Below are 15,452 nucleotides of genomic sequence, written 5' to 3' on the forward strand. Positions count from 1 at the left end.
GCATTATACAGAAAGACCCTGTCTCAAAAAAAATTCTAGATTCATAAGCCAACATCAACTTATTTTAAGAGAGAGTTCAACCTAGTCCCTGGCATACAGCTGAAGCAGAAATCCTGAGAATCATATTTAAAATAGGGATGTTGCTGCAATTCCAGGTGAGGTATGAATAATTTAATAGGTATGCATATTATGGAAGAGAGTTTTTACTCTTAGGGTTAAACATTTGAAATAAGAGCAGCAAGTATGGGAGAATCTGAATCTAACTAGACAATTTGAGCTGTACTTGGAACAAAAAGTATCTGACTATACAAATCAGACTGAAAATTCTAAGAGCTTTAGAATTTTGAGACAGGGTCTCCCTGTTTAGTGCAGGCTTGCCCAAACTTTTTGTATAGCCAGATTAGCTGGAAATTTGTTACACTTTTGACCCAGCCTCCCAATTGCTGGGATCATAATTGTCCACCACCTCACTTAGATGAAAACAGCAAGGTCTGGTGAAAAGTGCTGGAGAATGGTCACCTCAGGCTCGGAGGAAGGGGATTGGAGAAGCTGCAATGGAAGCAGGTGTTAGCTTCTGGCTGACGGACAGTAGGTGTTACTCTTTTCTGTTTTATATCAACATGCCTGCTGAAAATAGAAGAGAGGTGTGTAGAACAGATGCAAATCCCCTATTTTCCAGTCCCGAACTGGGCATTTTGCCCAGTAGTGCCTCCAAAGTGCTTGGTATCTTGTATTAAAGCCTTCAATTAAAGAAATACAAGGCTGAGTTACAAATAGACTCTGGTTTGTAATAGCTGGGCTAATGTAAGAAGCTGTATGTATTGAGGTTAAGTATCAAGTCAGCCATAGCCTCTTGCTTCAAACTTAGCTATACTATTAATCAGCTGTGTGATCTTTAGTCTTTTTTTATTCATGACCAAAGGATGGTGATGGCACCTACCTCAAAGTATTGTGAATATTAAATGAGTTAGTATACATAGAGTACTTGTAATAGTTTGTGGCATGTAGTATGAAATTATTAATATTCTTTCTGGTATTTGGCAAGTTTACTTTGTTTATATTTACTAGGATATATTCGTTGTATATGATGATGGGTTTCAACATTGTATTTTTATGCATGGTATCATGGATAGAATTAATTTAGATGTTTGTTAACAGATGAATTGATGAGTAAAATTTGGTATATATAAATAGTGATGATTTACTCAGCCATAAAGAACAAAATCAGGTCATTTGAGAGAAAATGGATGGAGCTATAGATAATCATGTTATGTGAAATAAGCCAGACCAAATGGTAAATGTTGAATGTTTTCTCTCTCTATGTGAATATGTGTATGTGTAGATGTGGAAGAAGTAGAGTGGCCTAGAAAGAGGAGATGCACAGTAAAAGATAGGAGACAGAAAGGATATGATATACTTGAGTAGTGCACAATATCCCAGTTTGTCTTTAGCCTATAGACCATCACAGGAAGGTTTTTTTTTAGAACCCTAGACCATAGAGTCTTGAGCATTACATTATGATTTTCATGCTAAGGACATATTATTTTCTCCTGATCTCCTCATTCCTGGGGAAAAATAAAAGAAAGAACAGAAGAGTAGCTCTTGTATTTTGAATTCATTTTAAGAACTCTAGCTCTTTTGAGACTTCAGGCATGAAAATTAAATTCCTGAGTAGATTTAGTAGTTAGTTGCCACAGTAGGGGGTAGAAGCAAAATGAAGGATTTTAATAAAATTCTCTATCAAAATTGCATATGAGAGCATTACTCAGTCTCTCCACAAACACTCAAAAGTCCCAGATTTCATATCCTAAGAGACCTCCCGCTTGTCCCCAATGTCACTCTGTTTTATTGGTAGGTAATCTGATTTAGCCTTGGCTTTGCTTTTGACATTTCCTACCCAAGGACAATCTAGTGGGATCATTTAATATGTGAATACTCATGTCATTGTGGTAAATATTTGGATAAAAAGAACTTTGTTTTTTAGAGCAATTTGATATAGTAATTTTTATTCTAATCATGAGAGCCAGTGGCTATTTTAGCTTGGCTTTTTGTCCATTTAGAAATGATGAAGTGATCCGTCACTGATAATATATTAATATTACCTCTAAGCTAATCTCCCACACTAAAGGCTTTCAGGTTACCCAAGAATAACAGAAAAGATAAATAAACCCCCTGATCAGATTCCTTTGTGCTTGACAGCTGGGATGTAACTTTGGTATTAGACCTAAGAAAATGTCATCTGTATTGAAAAGCCAAAATCTAATACTTTTTTTGAATGTAGCTTCTATACTACATATGTCAGAAGTAAAATTTCATGGGGTTGTGGAGATGGTTCATTTGGTAAACTGCTTGCCTTGCCAGCATGAGAATCCAAATTTGAAAAGATGAAGTATGTTAGCAATCTTAGTGTGAAAACAAAACCAGAAAGAAGTGAGCCTTTAACTTTATTTTTAGAACAATAGCAAAATATAATCAAAAACATTTTCTTGAAAAAAAAAATCCCGTTTTTCCAAAGTTATTGTGAGTTGTTCTTAGAACTTGTGATTTAATATTGCTTGGGAAAGAGACACAGTGAGGGTTACACATGGTAGAGGTCTAGCACATTTTCAATACTTCTTTGAAGATCATAGACATTTCTGGAAGAAAGCTTGTGCTTTGAGTTGCTATAAAACTTTCAAGTATCATTTTCTTTCCTAATAAACAGGTAAAAGACATTTAGAGATATACGACCCCTTTACCCCAACCAAGTCTTTAAAAACAGTATAGGAACATCAGTAAGAAAACAAGATTAAAATATGGATATTTCATCAGATGCATGCTTTAAAAAGTGCGAGATAGGATCCAGTGAAGAATATTGCAAACTGTGCTGCATATAATTATGTACATCATTATTCAATCTACCCATCATTTATATTCAACTTCAGTTAAAGGTTGCATGAATACGTTGGGATATTGTAGAGAAAGGCAGTGGAAGCACAGTACCTAACTGCTGAGTTCGTAGACCTGGGCTTCCTTGTTTAAATTTAATATTTTCCACTTACTGGCTTTTTGTTTTTATCTTAGAAAAGTTATTTAACTCCCTTTTCATCAGTAATATCCCCTGTTAAATTGAGCTGCCACTATGGAAATCTCTATGCATGGTGTTGAGTTAAATAACTTTCTCCTTGAAACACTGATGAAACTGATTTCAGTTACCTAGATTAATTAATATTCGTTATGATCTTATTCCTACTGAATTTGGTAAAGTTGTGATATGTATTTATTTAAAGTAAACTTAAATCATCACTAAATTCTACTTTATGTGTAGTATGGTACAAAAGAAATTAAATAGCTTAGCAGAGATTAAAATTGCCATAAACCAGGAAGCCTAGCTCTAGAGATACTGCTGTTAGTCACTGTTGCAGGTTACATACCAGGAGTTCTTAACATGTGGGTAGAGACCCCTTTGGGGATCAAATGACCCTTTAACCGGGTTTTCCTAAGACCATTGGAAAACACAAATATTTACATTATGATTCATAACAGTGGCAAAATTATAGTTATTGTGTAGCCATGAAAATAATTTTATAGTTGGGGCTCACCACAACTTGAGGAACTATATTTTAAAGGGTCACAGTACTGGAAGGTTGAGAGCCACTGTTATATACATTCAGATGTATAGGGTGGCATAGATCAACATTTTCTGTAATTTTTATGGAAGACTCTATGGAAGAGGTCTGACAGTGTCTTAGCTTTCATTACATTCCTTTTTTCTGATTTCCTTTTCACTTGAAATAATACCTGTAGATGGGCGGTGGTGGTGCATGCCTTTAATCCCAGAACTTGGGTGGCAGAGACAGGTAGATCTCTGAGTTTGAGGTCAGCCTAGTCTACATACAGATTGAGTTCTTGGACAGCCAGGGATACACAGAGAAATCCTATCTCGAAAAACAAACAAACAAACAAACAAACAAAAAACAAAAAAAGAGAGAAAGAAATAATACATGTAAAATACATAAAATCATCAGTCCTGGTACTGCAGTAGCTGCTCTGTAAGCCATGGTTGCTGCTTGCTGTTACAGTCTTTCTACTTTATATTGCCCAGTTATGGCAACCTGTTGTTTGAAAAACATGAACCAAACCTCATCAATACATGTAGCTGAGTGTCCCTGGGAAAGCCTCTTAGTGCCAGTGTCTCAGAATACGCATCTGTTTAGAAGTATAATGAGATGATATATGCTCTGTATTCCATAGCAGTGTGCATGGAGGATTGTAAGGCTTACAGTGATTGATAGTTATTATTACTGCAATTGTATTCCACAGTGAGAAGAGCCAGAGAACTAAGAATCTCAGGATGTAGACTCAGAATCCTTCAGTGGTTTGATTTGGATAGCAATCAGAAAACTAGACCTTAGTTCTAGTTCTGCTGCTGGCTTGGGTGTATTTTAATCCCATATAAATTATAGTAAAATTGTTAGTGTTAATGAGATTTCATCCATCAGGTGTAATCATTTGTGATACATAAAAAAAATCATCTGTCAAAGTAAAAGTAGCAGGGATTTGTCTATCTCAAAGTCACTGATACCTCTGTGCTTTTGCATAAGCCATGCCATCTATCTGGAATTTTGTTATTCATCCTGAATATCTTGTTTGTCTTATAATGCTTAGTTTTACTATAAATTAATGAGATTAGTATTTATTTATACACCATTTATACTGCTCAGCCAGCTTTCAGTATAACATTTACGCACTTGCCATTTAAAAAATACATGTCTCCTTTCTTTAAATTTTAAATCTTCGATGACAATTGTGTCTTTTACTTCAGTAAAGACTCTGATATAAATTAAGTGATTAGTAATAAATAAGCAAATGCACTATGACTTATTTATTTTAGAACTCTAAAAAATACATCATAACAACCAAAAGAAAATATTGCCAAACTCAATGAAATGTTGCTTATGACCTAGAGAGTAGAGAAATATGTCAACAATTATATTGAATAATAATAGCAAGATAACTATTAGTAACCCATTATACCACTGTGTCCTATCTCTCCTCCCTTGAATACATCATACCCCTGTGGTCTTTTACTGAATTTCTGAATTCAAAGGTTATTCAAAGTGAGACACACATATCTCAAGAGTCAATGTTAACATCCAGAAATGAAAAAAAAAAAATGTGTCTGGGTTATGTCATTTAGGATGGTTGTTTCCAGATCCATCCATTTACCTGTAAATGCAATAATTTCTCTTCCTACAAGCTGAATAATATTCCATTGTGTAAATGTACTACATTTTATACATTTTATAATCCATTCATTAGTTGATGGGTGTCTAGGCATTTTCCGTAACCTGGATATCATGAATAGAGCAGCAATGAGCAAGTATTTCTGTAGTAGGTTATAGGGGTCTTTGGGTATATACCCAAAAGGGGTATAGCTGGGGCATGTCATAAATCTATTTGCAGTGTTTTGAGGAGCCTCTACACTGATTTTTCACAGTGGTTATACCAGTTTATACTCCCACCAGCAGTGAGTAAGTGTTTGCCTTTCCCCGACATCCATGCCAGCATCTGTTGTCATTTGCTTCTTAGATCTTGGCCATTCTAACTGGGGAAGATGAAATTTTAATTTGCATTTTCTGATGGATAAAGATGCTAAATATTTGAAAAATGTTTCTCATTCAGTTGTATTTCATTCTTTTAGAATTTTCTATTTGGTTCCATGCCCCCATTTAAGAACTGGTCTGTTTGCTTTTTGTGTTCTTTATATATTCTACATAGGAACCTTCTGTCAGATGTGTAAAGATTTTTTTTCTATTCTGTAGATTGACTCTTCATTTGAATGATGGTGTCCTTCTCTATAAAGAAGCTTTTAGTTTTATGAAGTCCCATTTGTCAGTTGTTGGTCTTAATTCCTGTGCTTTTGGGGTCCTCTTCAGAAAGTAATTTCTTGTGCCTGTAAGTTCAAGCATATTTCCTCTCTTCTCCTCTATCGGATTTTGGGTATCAGGTCTTACATTAAGGTCCTTGTTTCATTTAGAATTTAGTGCAAGGTGAGAGGTAAGCATTTGTTTATGATATTCTATATGTAGCTATCCAGTTTGATCAGCACCATTTGTTGAAGATGCCCTCTTTTCAAACCAGTGTGCATTTTTGGTTTCTTTGTCAAAATATCCAGTGGCCAGAGGTGTGTGGACTTATATCAGTTTGGATTTTAAGTTCTATTACATTGATCAATGTGTATTTTTTATGTCAATACCAATCTGTTTTTATTACTATATATCTGCAACATAACTTAAACACGTGGGTGGTGTTACTTCCAGAAGTTTTTGTCATTTAGGATTGTGTGTGTGTGTGTGTGTGTGTGTGTGTGTGTGTGTGTGTGTGTGTGTGTATGTGTGTCTGTATTCCAAAATGCAGTTTAAGAGTATTTTTTCCAATTCCGTACTGAACTGAGTTGGAATGTTGATGAAGAGTGCATTTAATCTTCTGTAGATTGTTTTAGTAGGATGGCCAGTTTTACAAAGTTAATCCTACCAAGCAATGACTATGAGAAGTATTTCCATTCATGATATTCTCACAAAATATCTTGGAGTAAATTTCACTAAGGAAGTAAAAGACTTCCGTAATAAAAACTCTATAAAACATTGAAGAAAGAAGTTGAAGAAGACACCAAAAGATGGAAAGACTCCCATGCATACAGATTGTTAGGGTTAATGTTGTAAAAATGGCTGTACTTCCAAAAGCAATTTACAGATTCAATACAATCCCCATGAAAAACTCCAATTCCATTCTTTACAGAAATTCAAGCTCTTTATAAAAATATTTACTTATATATTTATGTTGAGAATAGTTTCTTCCTGTTCCATTCCTCTTTACTCATCGTTTTCTAACTAGATTCAAATTCCTAAATATTAACAGGCAACACAAGATTATAAACCTGCTGAAGAAAACTTCTAAAAAGTATAGAAGCCAAAGCAAGTAGGGAAAGAAGCCTACTGGAAACAGAGAGTGGAATGGGGGCAAAAAGCTTTATTAAAATGGTACCTTTGAATGCTAAAATGTTGCACGTATTAAACTAAAAGTGAATGTTCTTATACAGGAGCATGATGAAAAAGAGCATAAATAAGAGTCCGTAGAACTTAAAGCTCAAATAAAAAAACTGAGCACAAAGTGTAAAAAGTAAGGTTGAGGTAATGCCCTAAAAAAGTGAAAGAGGTAAATAAGATAGAGTAAGTTAGATGGCACAGGGTCCAATATATGAAGTAATGGCTATAGAAAGAGAAAACAGAAAAGAGGGAGTAATCAAAACAGTAGTTAATAAAGGACAGATAATGTGGAGCTCTCAGAGAGGTGATCCCATTCTGTTTCTTGTCTGTGGTAGTGCTTGAAGACTTCTATACATATGTGATAAACTTTACTGAGTATATATCAAAGATTTAAAAGTATGACTATAGGAGAGGATTGTGATTTATAAGATGAAATATGATATTAATAAATACCCCTAACCATACATTTGCAAATATTTATTAAAAATATGGTTTGCTGAATTTCTTTCTTTTTTGGTTTCTTTTTTTATTATATTTTATTTTATTTTACAATATAGTTTAGTTCTATATATCAGACACAGATTCCCTTGTTCTCCCTCTCCGGTCCCCCTCACCTTCCCCCCATCCCACCCCCTATTCCCACCTCCTCCAGGGCAAAGCCTCCCCCGAGGACTGAGAGAAAAATAATAAATAAAAAGAAAAAAATTGAACTTTGAGCTGATAAAGAGAAGACTTAGGACTATTTTTATCAAACAGTACAGTAACTAGGATCAAGTACATAGCTGGAGAATGGAAAATTAGACAAATGGGATGGAATCATAGGGAAACAGAATGAGGTTGCATTCGTTAAGTCATGTACTCACTCAATCACAGAACTATCATATCCATTAACATCTATTTGTCTATCTATCTATCTATCTATCTATCTATCTATCTATCTATCTATCTATCCGTCCAGCCTCATCTTCTATTTCTCACATATCTTCTGATCCCCACTATTTCTAACATGGAGGAGCCCCCTTGCACAGTAGCTAGCTCTGCATCATGCTTGTTCAGGCAAAGGTCAGATATGCTGTGGATAGTTAAGACACTGGACTAGATCACCTCTAAGACTATTTCTGGAAAACATAAAATTATAATTTAACATTAAGAAATATAGGAAGAATTAATGCTGAATGTGATTTTTTTCTTATCTTCTTTCTTTCTTTTTTAAATTTTTTTTTGACTCAGGCTACAGTCATCTACCTAAGAAGAAATAATCTCAACTGAGAAAATTTCCCCTTTAGATTGGCCTCTATGCAAGCCTGTGGGGCATCTTCTTGATTGATAGTAGTGTGAATGGGCCCAGCCCACTGTTGGGGATGCCACTCCTGAGAAGGTGGTCCTCAGGTGTAGAAGAAAGCAGGCTGAGCCAGCCAGGAGGAGTAAGCAAATAAGCAGTGTTTCTCCGTAGCTTTTGATCAGTTCTACATTTAGGTTCCTGCTTGAGTCCCTGCTTTGACTTCCTTCAGTGATAGACTTTGGTTTGGAAGTATAAGCCAAACAAACCTTTTCCTCCCCAAGGTGCTTTTGGTCATGGTGTTTATCACAGCAATAGAAAATAAACTAAGAGACTTATGCAATAAAATGAGAACCATACCAAAAGGTACACCTTTGTTTTTCAAAGATAATCTATTGAAATTTTGAGATTATATTTTTAACAGAGCAAAGAACTATAAAGGATCTTAAATTGGAAATAATTGGGATTATTTCTACATCTCATCTACATATTAAGTGTAATTTTACAGATAACAACAGTGGAATCCTAAATTGAAGTCACGATGATATAATGTCTAGCTATTTAACGAATGCTGATATTACTAAAAAATTTAGAAGTTTGTTTTATCAAGTCATGATTAACATCAATAAAAATAAAAAGCAGGACTGTGAGATGGCTCAGTGGACAAAACACTTGCTGTATAAGCACGAGGATGGGAGCTCAGATCCTCGGTACCCATGTAAAAGCCAGGCCAGCATGGCAGGCACCTGCAAATTCAACCCTCAAGAGGCAGAGAGGGGATTCTTGATACAACCTAGTTAGCAGAGTATTGTGGTATCTGAATTCAGTGAGACCACATGTCAGAAAGTAAAGTGAGGACTTGGGTTAACCTGTATCTTCTCCTTTCTCAGCACCCCTGGTTCCGGCCCTACTTACTCATGGACCCTCCAGTATTGTCCCTTATTCTTTCATTTCATATATGTTCTGCTATCCCCTCTTGTGTTTTTTTACTTGCGTTGCAAGAGAATGGGCTTCCATATAGGTTTTTCACGCACACTTCATTACCTGCAAAAGACCTGCACGAAATCAAGCCAGATAAAAATTCCAGCACGAATGGGTAGAGGCTTTCTTTATTCATAGTATTGATGAATGAATGTGGATATGTGAGTTTTTCATAAATTAAGTGAGAATAACTTATTAAAATGACCAGGTAGTTGAGTTTAACTGACTTAGGGGTTTGAGTACTCCTGATGCATCTAATAGTTTAAATTGTTCTTCTGTTTTTAATGATGCGCATTAAAATGTTAAATGTAGGGGGAAATATTTTACAATGTTTCTAAAGTCATTAAATGAAATAAGCCAAACTTGGAGAGATAAATATTGTATGTTTACACTCATATGTGGATCCTGTGTTACACACAAACACACATGCAGGTGCATATATGCAGGCACCCCTTGCCCCCATGAAACCAGAAGAAGGACAACTTGGAAAGAGGAAGAGAACTATCTGTGGAGGAGTAAGAGGAAGAATAGGAGAGAGTAATGAGAAGTAAATGTGGTAAAAATAAAAGATATACTTTAGTAAGTTTTCATTATAGAGTCCATTGCCTTGTTCAACAAATATAAACTGACAGAAAGCATTAAAACTAGTTAAAAGGATTGGAATAAGAAACTGCAGAATGCTTAGCCCCAATTGGGACATCTATATCAACTTTTCCTAATGCTCAGGGATCATTTCAGAAGAGAAACCTGAAAGAATGTAAGAGTCAGAGGCAGTGGGTAGTGAACATGTCTTCCAAAGCAGGTCAGTTGTACATAAGTACTCACAGTGCTTGTCAATCATTCCACAGTGTACATAAGACCTGTCTCTGCAAGCTCAAGCCAGATCAAATCCCAACCTGGAAAATGGACAAAGACAGAAAGTCTTACCTTTAGCTGAGGATCTATTGGCAATTGCTAGCTGCTGGGAGTCAGAGAGGTTGTTTTCTCTAAGAGCATAGGCTGTGGTTAGTGGACAACAATGTTGTAGAAGTCCACATATTCAAGAATATATGTGCACTGAAAATTGGACTTAATAAACTTTAAAAATTAAAAGAACACAATGTTGAGTGAGCAGAGAAATTGTTGTAGGGAGTGATTATGACCAAAACACATGCAATTTTCAAAGAATATATATCTATATATCTATATATCTATATATATATAGATATATATATATAGAGAGAGAGAGAGAGAGAGTGAGTTCACCCCTGGCAAATGTTAAATTGTATTGAAGACAATCATATATGTATGTTCTTTTTTCATATACACTACTAAAATTGATCCATAAATGGATAAATAATTATGGAAGGTAGGATGCATTTGTATGTTTGATGTTTAGAAACATCTAGAGATGCTCAATATAAAATTAAGGTTCATCATAATACATTTGGGAATAACTTCAAAGTGGCTTCAAAGCATAACCATAGGTCTCTTCACATTACCTGTATCACAGTGTTCACTGTTTGAGGGGTAACAGGAGGAAAATAATTGATGCATAAGGTCTCTCTAATAATTGATCCTTTGACCCATAACCAAAATAGAGGACTTTAAATACATGAATTAATAGCAATTTGAATCTTGGATATTTTCAGCCAAAAAAATCATTTATTTAATATCTTCATTGCATACCCAGTGAGCATTTAAGGGAGTTATGTATGTAAAAACCTCAAAATAAAACACATCAAGTCAAACACATTTTCAATATAGCTTCATTTTTATTTCAAAGAAATATTTTAATTTATTTGAATGGCTGGGGCTATAGCTTTAATTTGAAATACATCTATAACCCTATATTTCAAAGTCACGTATATTTGTGAGACATAGAAGCCAAATCATTAGCATAGATGAGGCCATTAGTTTGGTCTCCTTCCCAGTTTGTCGTTTGTATATGATAGATACATAACAGTTCAGTGGGACAGTGCTTTCTTGGCCTTTCAGTGTGGATGCCTGACTTAGTTTTTGGCCTAAAAACATGTGAAAGAACAGGAATGTTTTTAAGTGTAATACATATTTGAATATATTTTGTACATATAATAAAGTAATTTATAAATTTATTAGTAATACTCATTTCTAAATGGACTGAATTTTGTGTCCAGAAAAATTACATAAATTGTGCCTTTAGTTTTTGTATTGCTTCTTCTTCCAGATTTAAATATTCTTGCTTTCCAACTTAAAAAATAACTGATAAAACATAAGAGTTGTGCATGTTAGTGGATTTCTATGTAATATCTGATGCATGTGTTTTGGGTGTTTACTCTTATCTGTGGCTCATTTCTTTAATGCTACTCTCTTTGTTATGTTGGAAAATGACACAGCCTCTGTCACCCAAGTCCTAAGGTTGTGCAGTAGGAACTTCTTTACTTGGTGTTCTCTTCTTTCTCAGAATATCTCTGACTACACATCAGCTCTCCCGATCCTCCCTCTAGATCTCAGAAAAATGGAGTCCCTTCACAATAGCTTTGCACTTAGATCAGTCACATTTCCTTTTCTGGAACTTGCTAAAATAAAATTTTTAATTTACCTTCCCCTACATGTCTTAGTTCTTTATATTGGCATCTTCCTTTCAGCCATCAGATATGCAAAGGACTGACTTGAAGAGAAAACCGTCGCTCTCATGTTGAACACTTTTCTAATCATAATCTTGTCTCTTTTGGTTATTCACTCGACAACTTGAGAAACAACAGCAGCTTGGGTTCAGGAACCTGCTGGACCCACATGATGGACTTAAGCTGTAACTCCGTTGACTACTCACAGTCATCCAGCCCTCCTCTGGCTGTAAGTCCCCTGACCTTAGTGTCAGTTCAGGGACAGGCCCCAGCAACTCCATGTGTTTGATTGTCTTCTTTTTTTCAGTGCTTTGTTGTCTTGATAAAAGAAGGTGTGCTCTTTTGGAGATGGTTATAATACAGACTATAATTTTGGGTCAGTGTAGCAGGATTTTTGCTCAAGTAGCTTTGTTGTATTTTCCCTTATTCAAGCCTTCGGAGTTGTACATTGAATCAAGTGTGGGAACTTACTGAGTAGCTATGTTTTGATGATTCTAACTAGACATTTGGTTTATGTAACCTGGAACTTATTCATTAATATATGTTAGACAACACTGTAGTAGACTGCCCATTTGCCTCCCTTCTAGAACACCTTGATCAAGTAGCCAGCATTTTTGATCTCTGTGAATCAGACCATTTTATCACTGTTTTGATTTTGTTGTCTTATGCTAAGCATACCTGTCTTGCCTTTGGTAACTAGTTCTGTTTTGCATGTCCCAGGTCCAGTTGTCCTCAGAGACAATGACATGTTATTGGACTTAGACAAAGATCGCCTTTTCAGTGAAAGCAAGTTGTCACCAGTATTCGATGGTTCAAAGTTGTCGGTTGAATAGAAGGAAAAGGTTCTTCTCCTTTACAATGCACTCTTTGGTTTTTAAAGAATTTTTTTTCATCTTAAATAGTCATGTACTAGAATTGACTTAGAAATAGATCCCAGAAGATTCATTCTTTTGAGTGTTTCTCCTATTATATAAATTCAGAGCTCATTTTAGAATCAATTTTTACATATATTCCATGAGCAGATAAAAGTTGGAAATAGTTTCACTTTATTTAGTATTTTGTATTATTTTTCATCCTGTGTGGTCAAATCAATTATTTTAAATACTTTCCCCTTATTTTGCTAAATTCCAAATTATTTAGTATGTTTTGAGCATGTGTACAATGTTTATATATCTAGTATCTGTCCAGCCATTCTAAACTGGAAAATATATCTGGAAACTAAATGAAGATTTAATGGGCATGATAATAATTTAATATCTTGTTCAATAAGGTGTCTCACACTGAAGCAAAGTAATTAGAGTTTTCATTATCTAATAATTGCCTACTAATTGCTTTCAAGGGACTAGATCAATTTTTAATGGAAGTGGAATTATTTCACCCTGCCATAACATTTGTGATGTCAATACTAATGATTTTCATATTTTCCCTGTATAGTTAAAAATGTGATCTTGTTAATAGCAGTTCTTTATCGAGGATAAAAAATGACTGTTACTAAATTGACAAGATATGTTTTCTGTTTTCATCTCACTAACAAATGATGCCAACAGAAATGTATTATTGTCAATGTTAAGTCAAATAATTTACTACTTTGAATATATGACCAAATATATTTTAGCTTCTCTTTTAAACCAACAGTTGATAATCTAGCAGACTAAATCTCTAAATAGTTGGTCACATTAAGGCTTACTTTTTGAAATTAAGAAAATAGGTATACATGTATTTATTTTATTTTATTTTTCCTTACTCTATAGAGAAATGATGAAGAAGCAGTTGTGGATAGAGGTGGAACACGTTCTATTCTCAAAACACATTTTGAGAAAGAAGATTTAGAAGGTGAGACATTATTTTGGTGGGATGGGTGATATACTTTCCATAGGCATTTCAAAGAGAAATGTAAAATTTTCAATTGTGGAATACTGTAAATGTTGATATAGAAGTAATGATGGTGTGCTGGTGTGATGTAGATATGATTGTTCTGGTACAGTATAGAATACCAACAGGCAGACTGAAAATGGTGAGAAGTAATTGTTCATGCATAGTTATTTGTTCTATCAATTCAATATTCTAGAGATTGTTTGGTGCCATCTTTTCTATAATTCCTGTTTCAAGGATTATAATTAATTACATAATGAAAAGAAAATTAGATATTCGTATCATATGTGATATGCTAGGAAAACAAGAACCTCTTATCAGACTTGGCTGCCAATAGAAGAGAATTTCAGACACCTGGTATTCTATCAGGTGTCAGAAAGAGAAAGACAGTACATTTTCATGTTTAATTATACACACTCTAACAGCAGACTGCAGCAGGTCAAATGCCAGGTCTGTCCCTTCATTAACATAGGGCCTTTAGTTAAATTTCTGCATCTCAGTTCTCTCAATTGTTAGCACACTGATGGTAATGCATATATATTAAGGATTTTTAGAAAATCAGGATAGAGTATTTCAAATAATACTTAGGAATAGAGTAGCATAGTATCAGCAATTATCACACTATGATTTAATGTTCATACAGAATTAAATTCTATGTTTTTACTTTCAATTTTTTCATATCTTAGATATAAGGTATATAATGTTTGTTATTTGAATGAGAGGTAAAACCTATGTAGTCTTAAGTATAGGTAATCAGAACTAATTATCCATCAAGTGTTTTTCAATTTAAGCATTAAAAGCAGACTGTTTTTCAATTTAAGTAGTTCAATATAAGCTTTTTTTTGTTTTTGTTTTTTTTTGTTTTTGTTTTTTCGAGACAGGGTTTCTCTGTATAGCTTTGCACTTTTCCTGGAACTCACTTGGTAGCCCAGGCTGGCCTCGAACTCACAGAGATCCGCCTGGCTCTGCCTCCCGAGTGCTGTCAATATAAGCTTTTAAATTGCAGTTAGTTTAATAGTCTTTGAGTTTTATCTGTAGTTGCAGTAATTCCATAACATGATAATTGATATAATATTTAGAAACAACTTTTATCAACACTGACATTGTTGATAATATACATTGTATTTTGTATGGTACACAGAAAATAATATCCAGCTCCAAGAAGGTCACACTTGTTGGATGAGCCTAGTGATTTGCTATACCACCCATTTTTATTTTATAAATTAAAGATTAAAAACCCTTGAACATTTAAATTGTAATGTTTCATATAAAATAATTTTCTTTGGATTTGAATACCAATATATTACTGTTTTTTTTCCTTTAGCCTTTCTCATTTATTACACTTTAATCATGTAAAGAGCATGTGTAGAGACACTGTTAGAATTAAAAAATAAGGCTTATATTTCACAACCCATGTTGTTTAGGACATAATTACATTAATCTGTTTGATTCTAAGTATAGCAGAACCAGGCAGAATAGGAAAAGTTACAGGCTTTACAACGTAAAATGAGACAATATAAAATTTCACTTCCTAAACACAGTGAATTGGCTGTAGAAGTGATGAAGCAGTCTACTTCCATGGGGGAAATTATTTGAGAATCCCTAGGACAAAGACAAAGATCTGAGGATCATTACAAACATCCTGCACTAAACATCTCACACACCTGTCTTTGTGTCCTCGTGCTAGCCAACCCATCACCATAAAGA

At 34.5% G+C, this 15,452-nt stretch overlaps 1 protein-coding gene across 8 annotated transcripts in view; it reads left to right on the forward strand.

The window, feature by feature from the left end:
• Positions 1-15,452, forward strand: part of Slc4a10 (solute carrier family 4 member 10) — a 265,310-nt gene that overhangs the window by 98,716 nt on the left and 151,142 nt on the right. For all 8 annotated transcript variants that reach the window (XM_052726362.1, XM_052726361.1, XM_052726367.1 and 5 more), the window contains exon 2: positions 13,625-13,706. In XM_052726362.1, coding sequence (XP_052582322.1) covers positions 13,625-13,706 — 82 coding nt within the window. The remainder of the gene's footprint in view (positions 1-13,624; positions 13,707-15,452) is intronic.

Source organism: Peromyscus californicus, unplaced genomic scaffold, assembly GCF_007827085.1.
Source record: "Peromyscus californicus insignis strain IS unplaced genomic scaffold, ASM782708v3 Scaffold_7__1_contigs__length_154581171, whole genome shotgun sequence".
Classification (NCBI taxonomy): domain Eukaryota; kingdom Metazoa; phylum Chordata; class Mammalia; order Rodentia; family Cricetidae; genus Peromyscus; species Peromyscus californicus.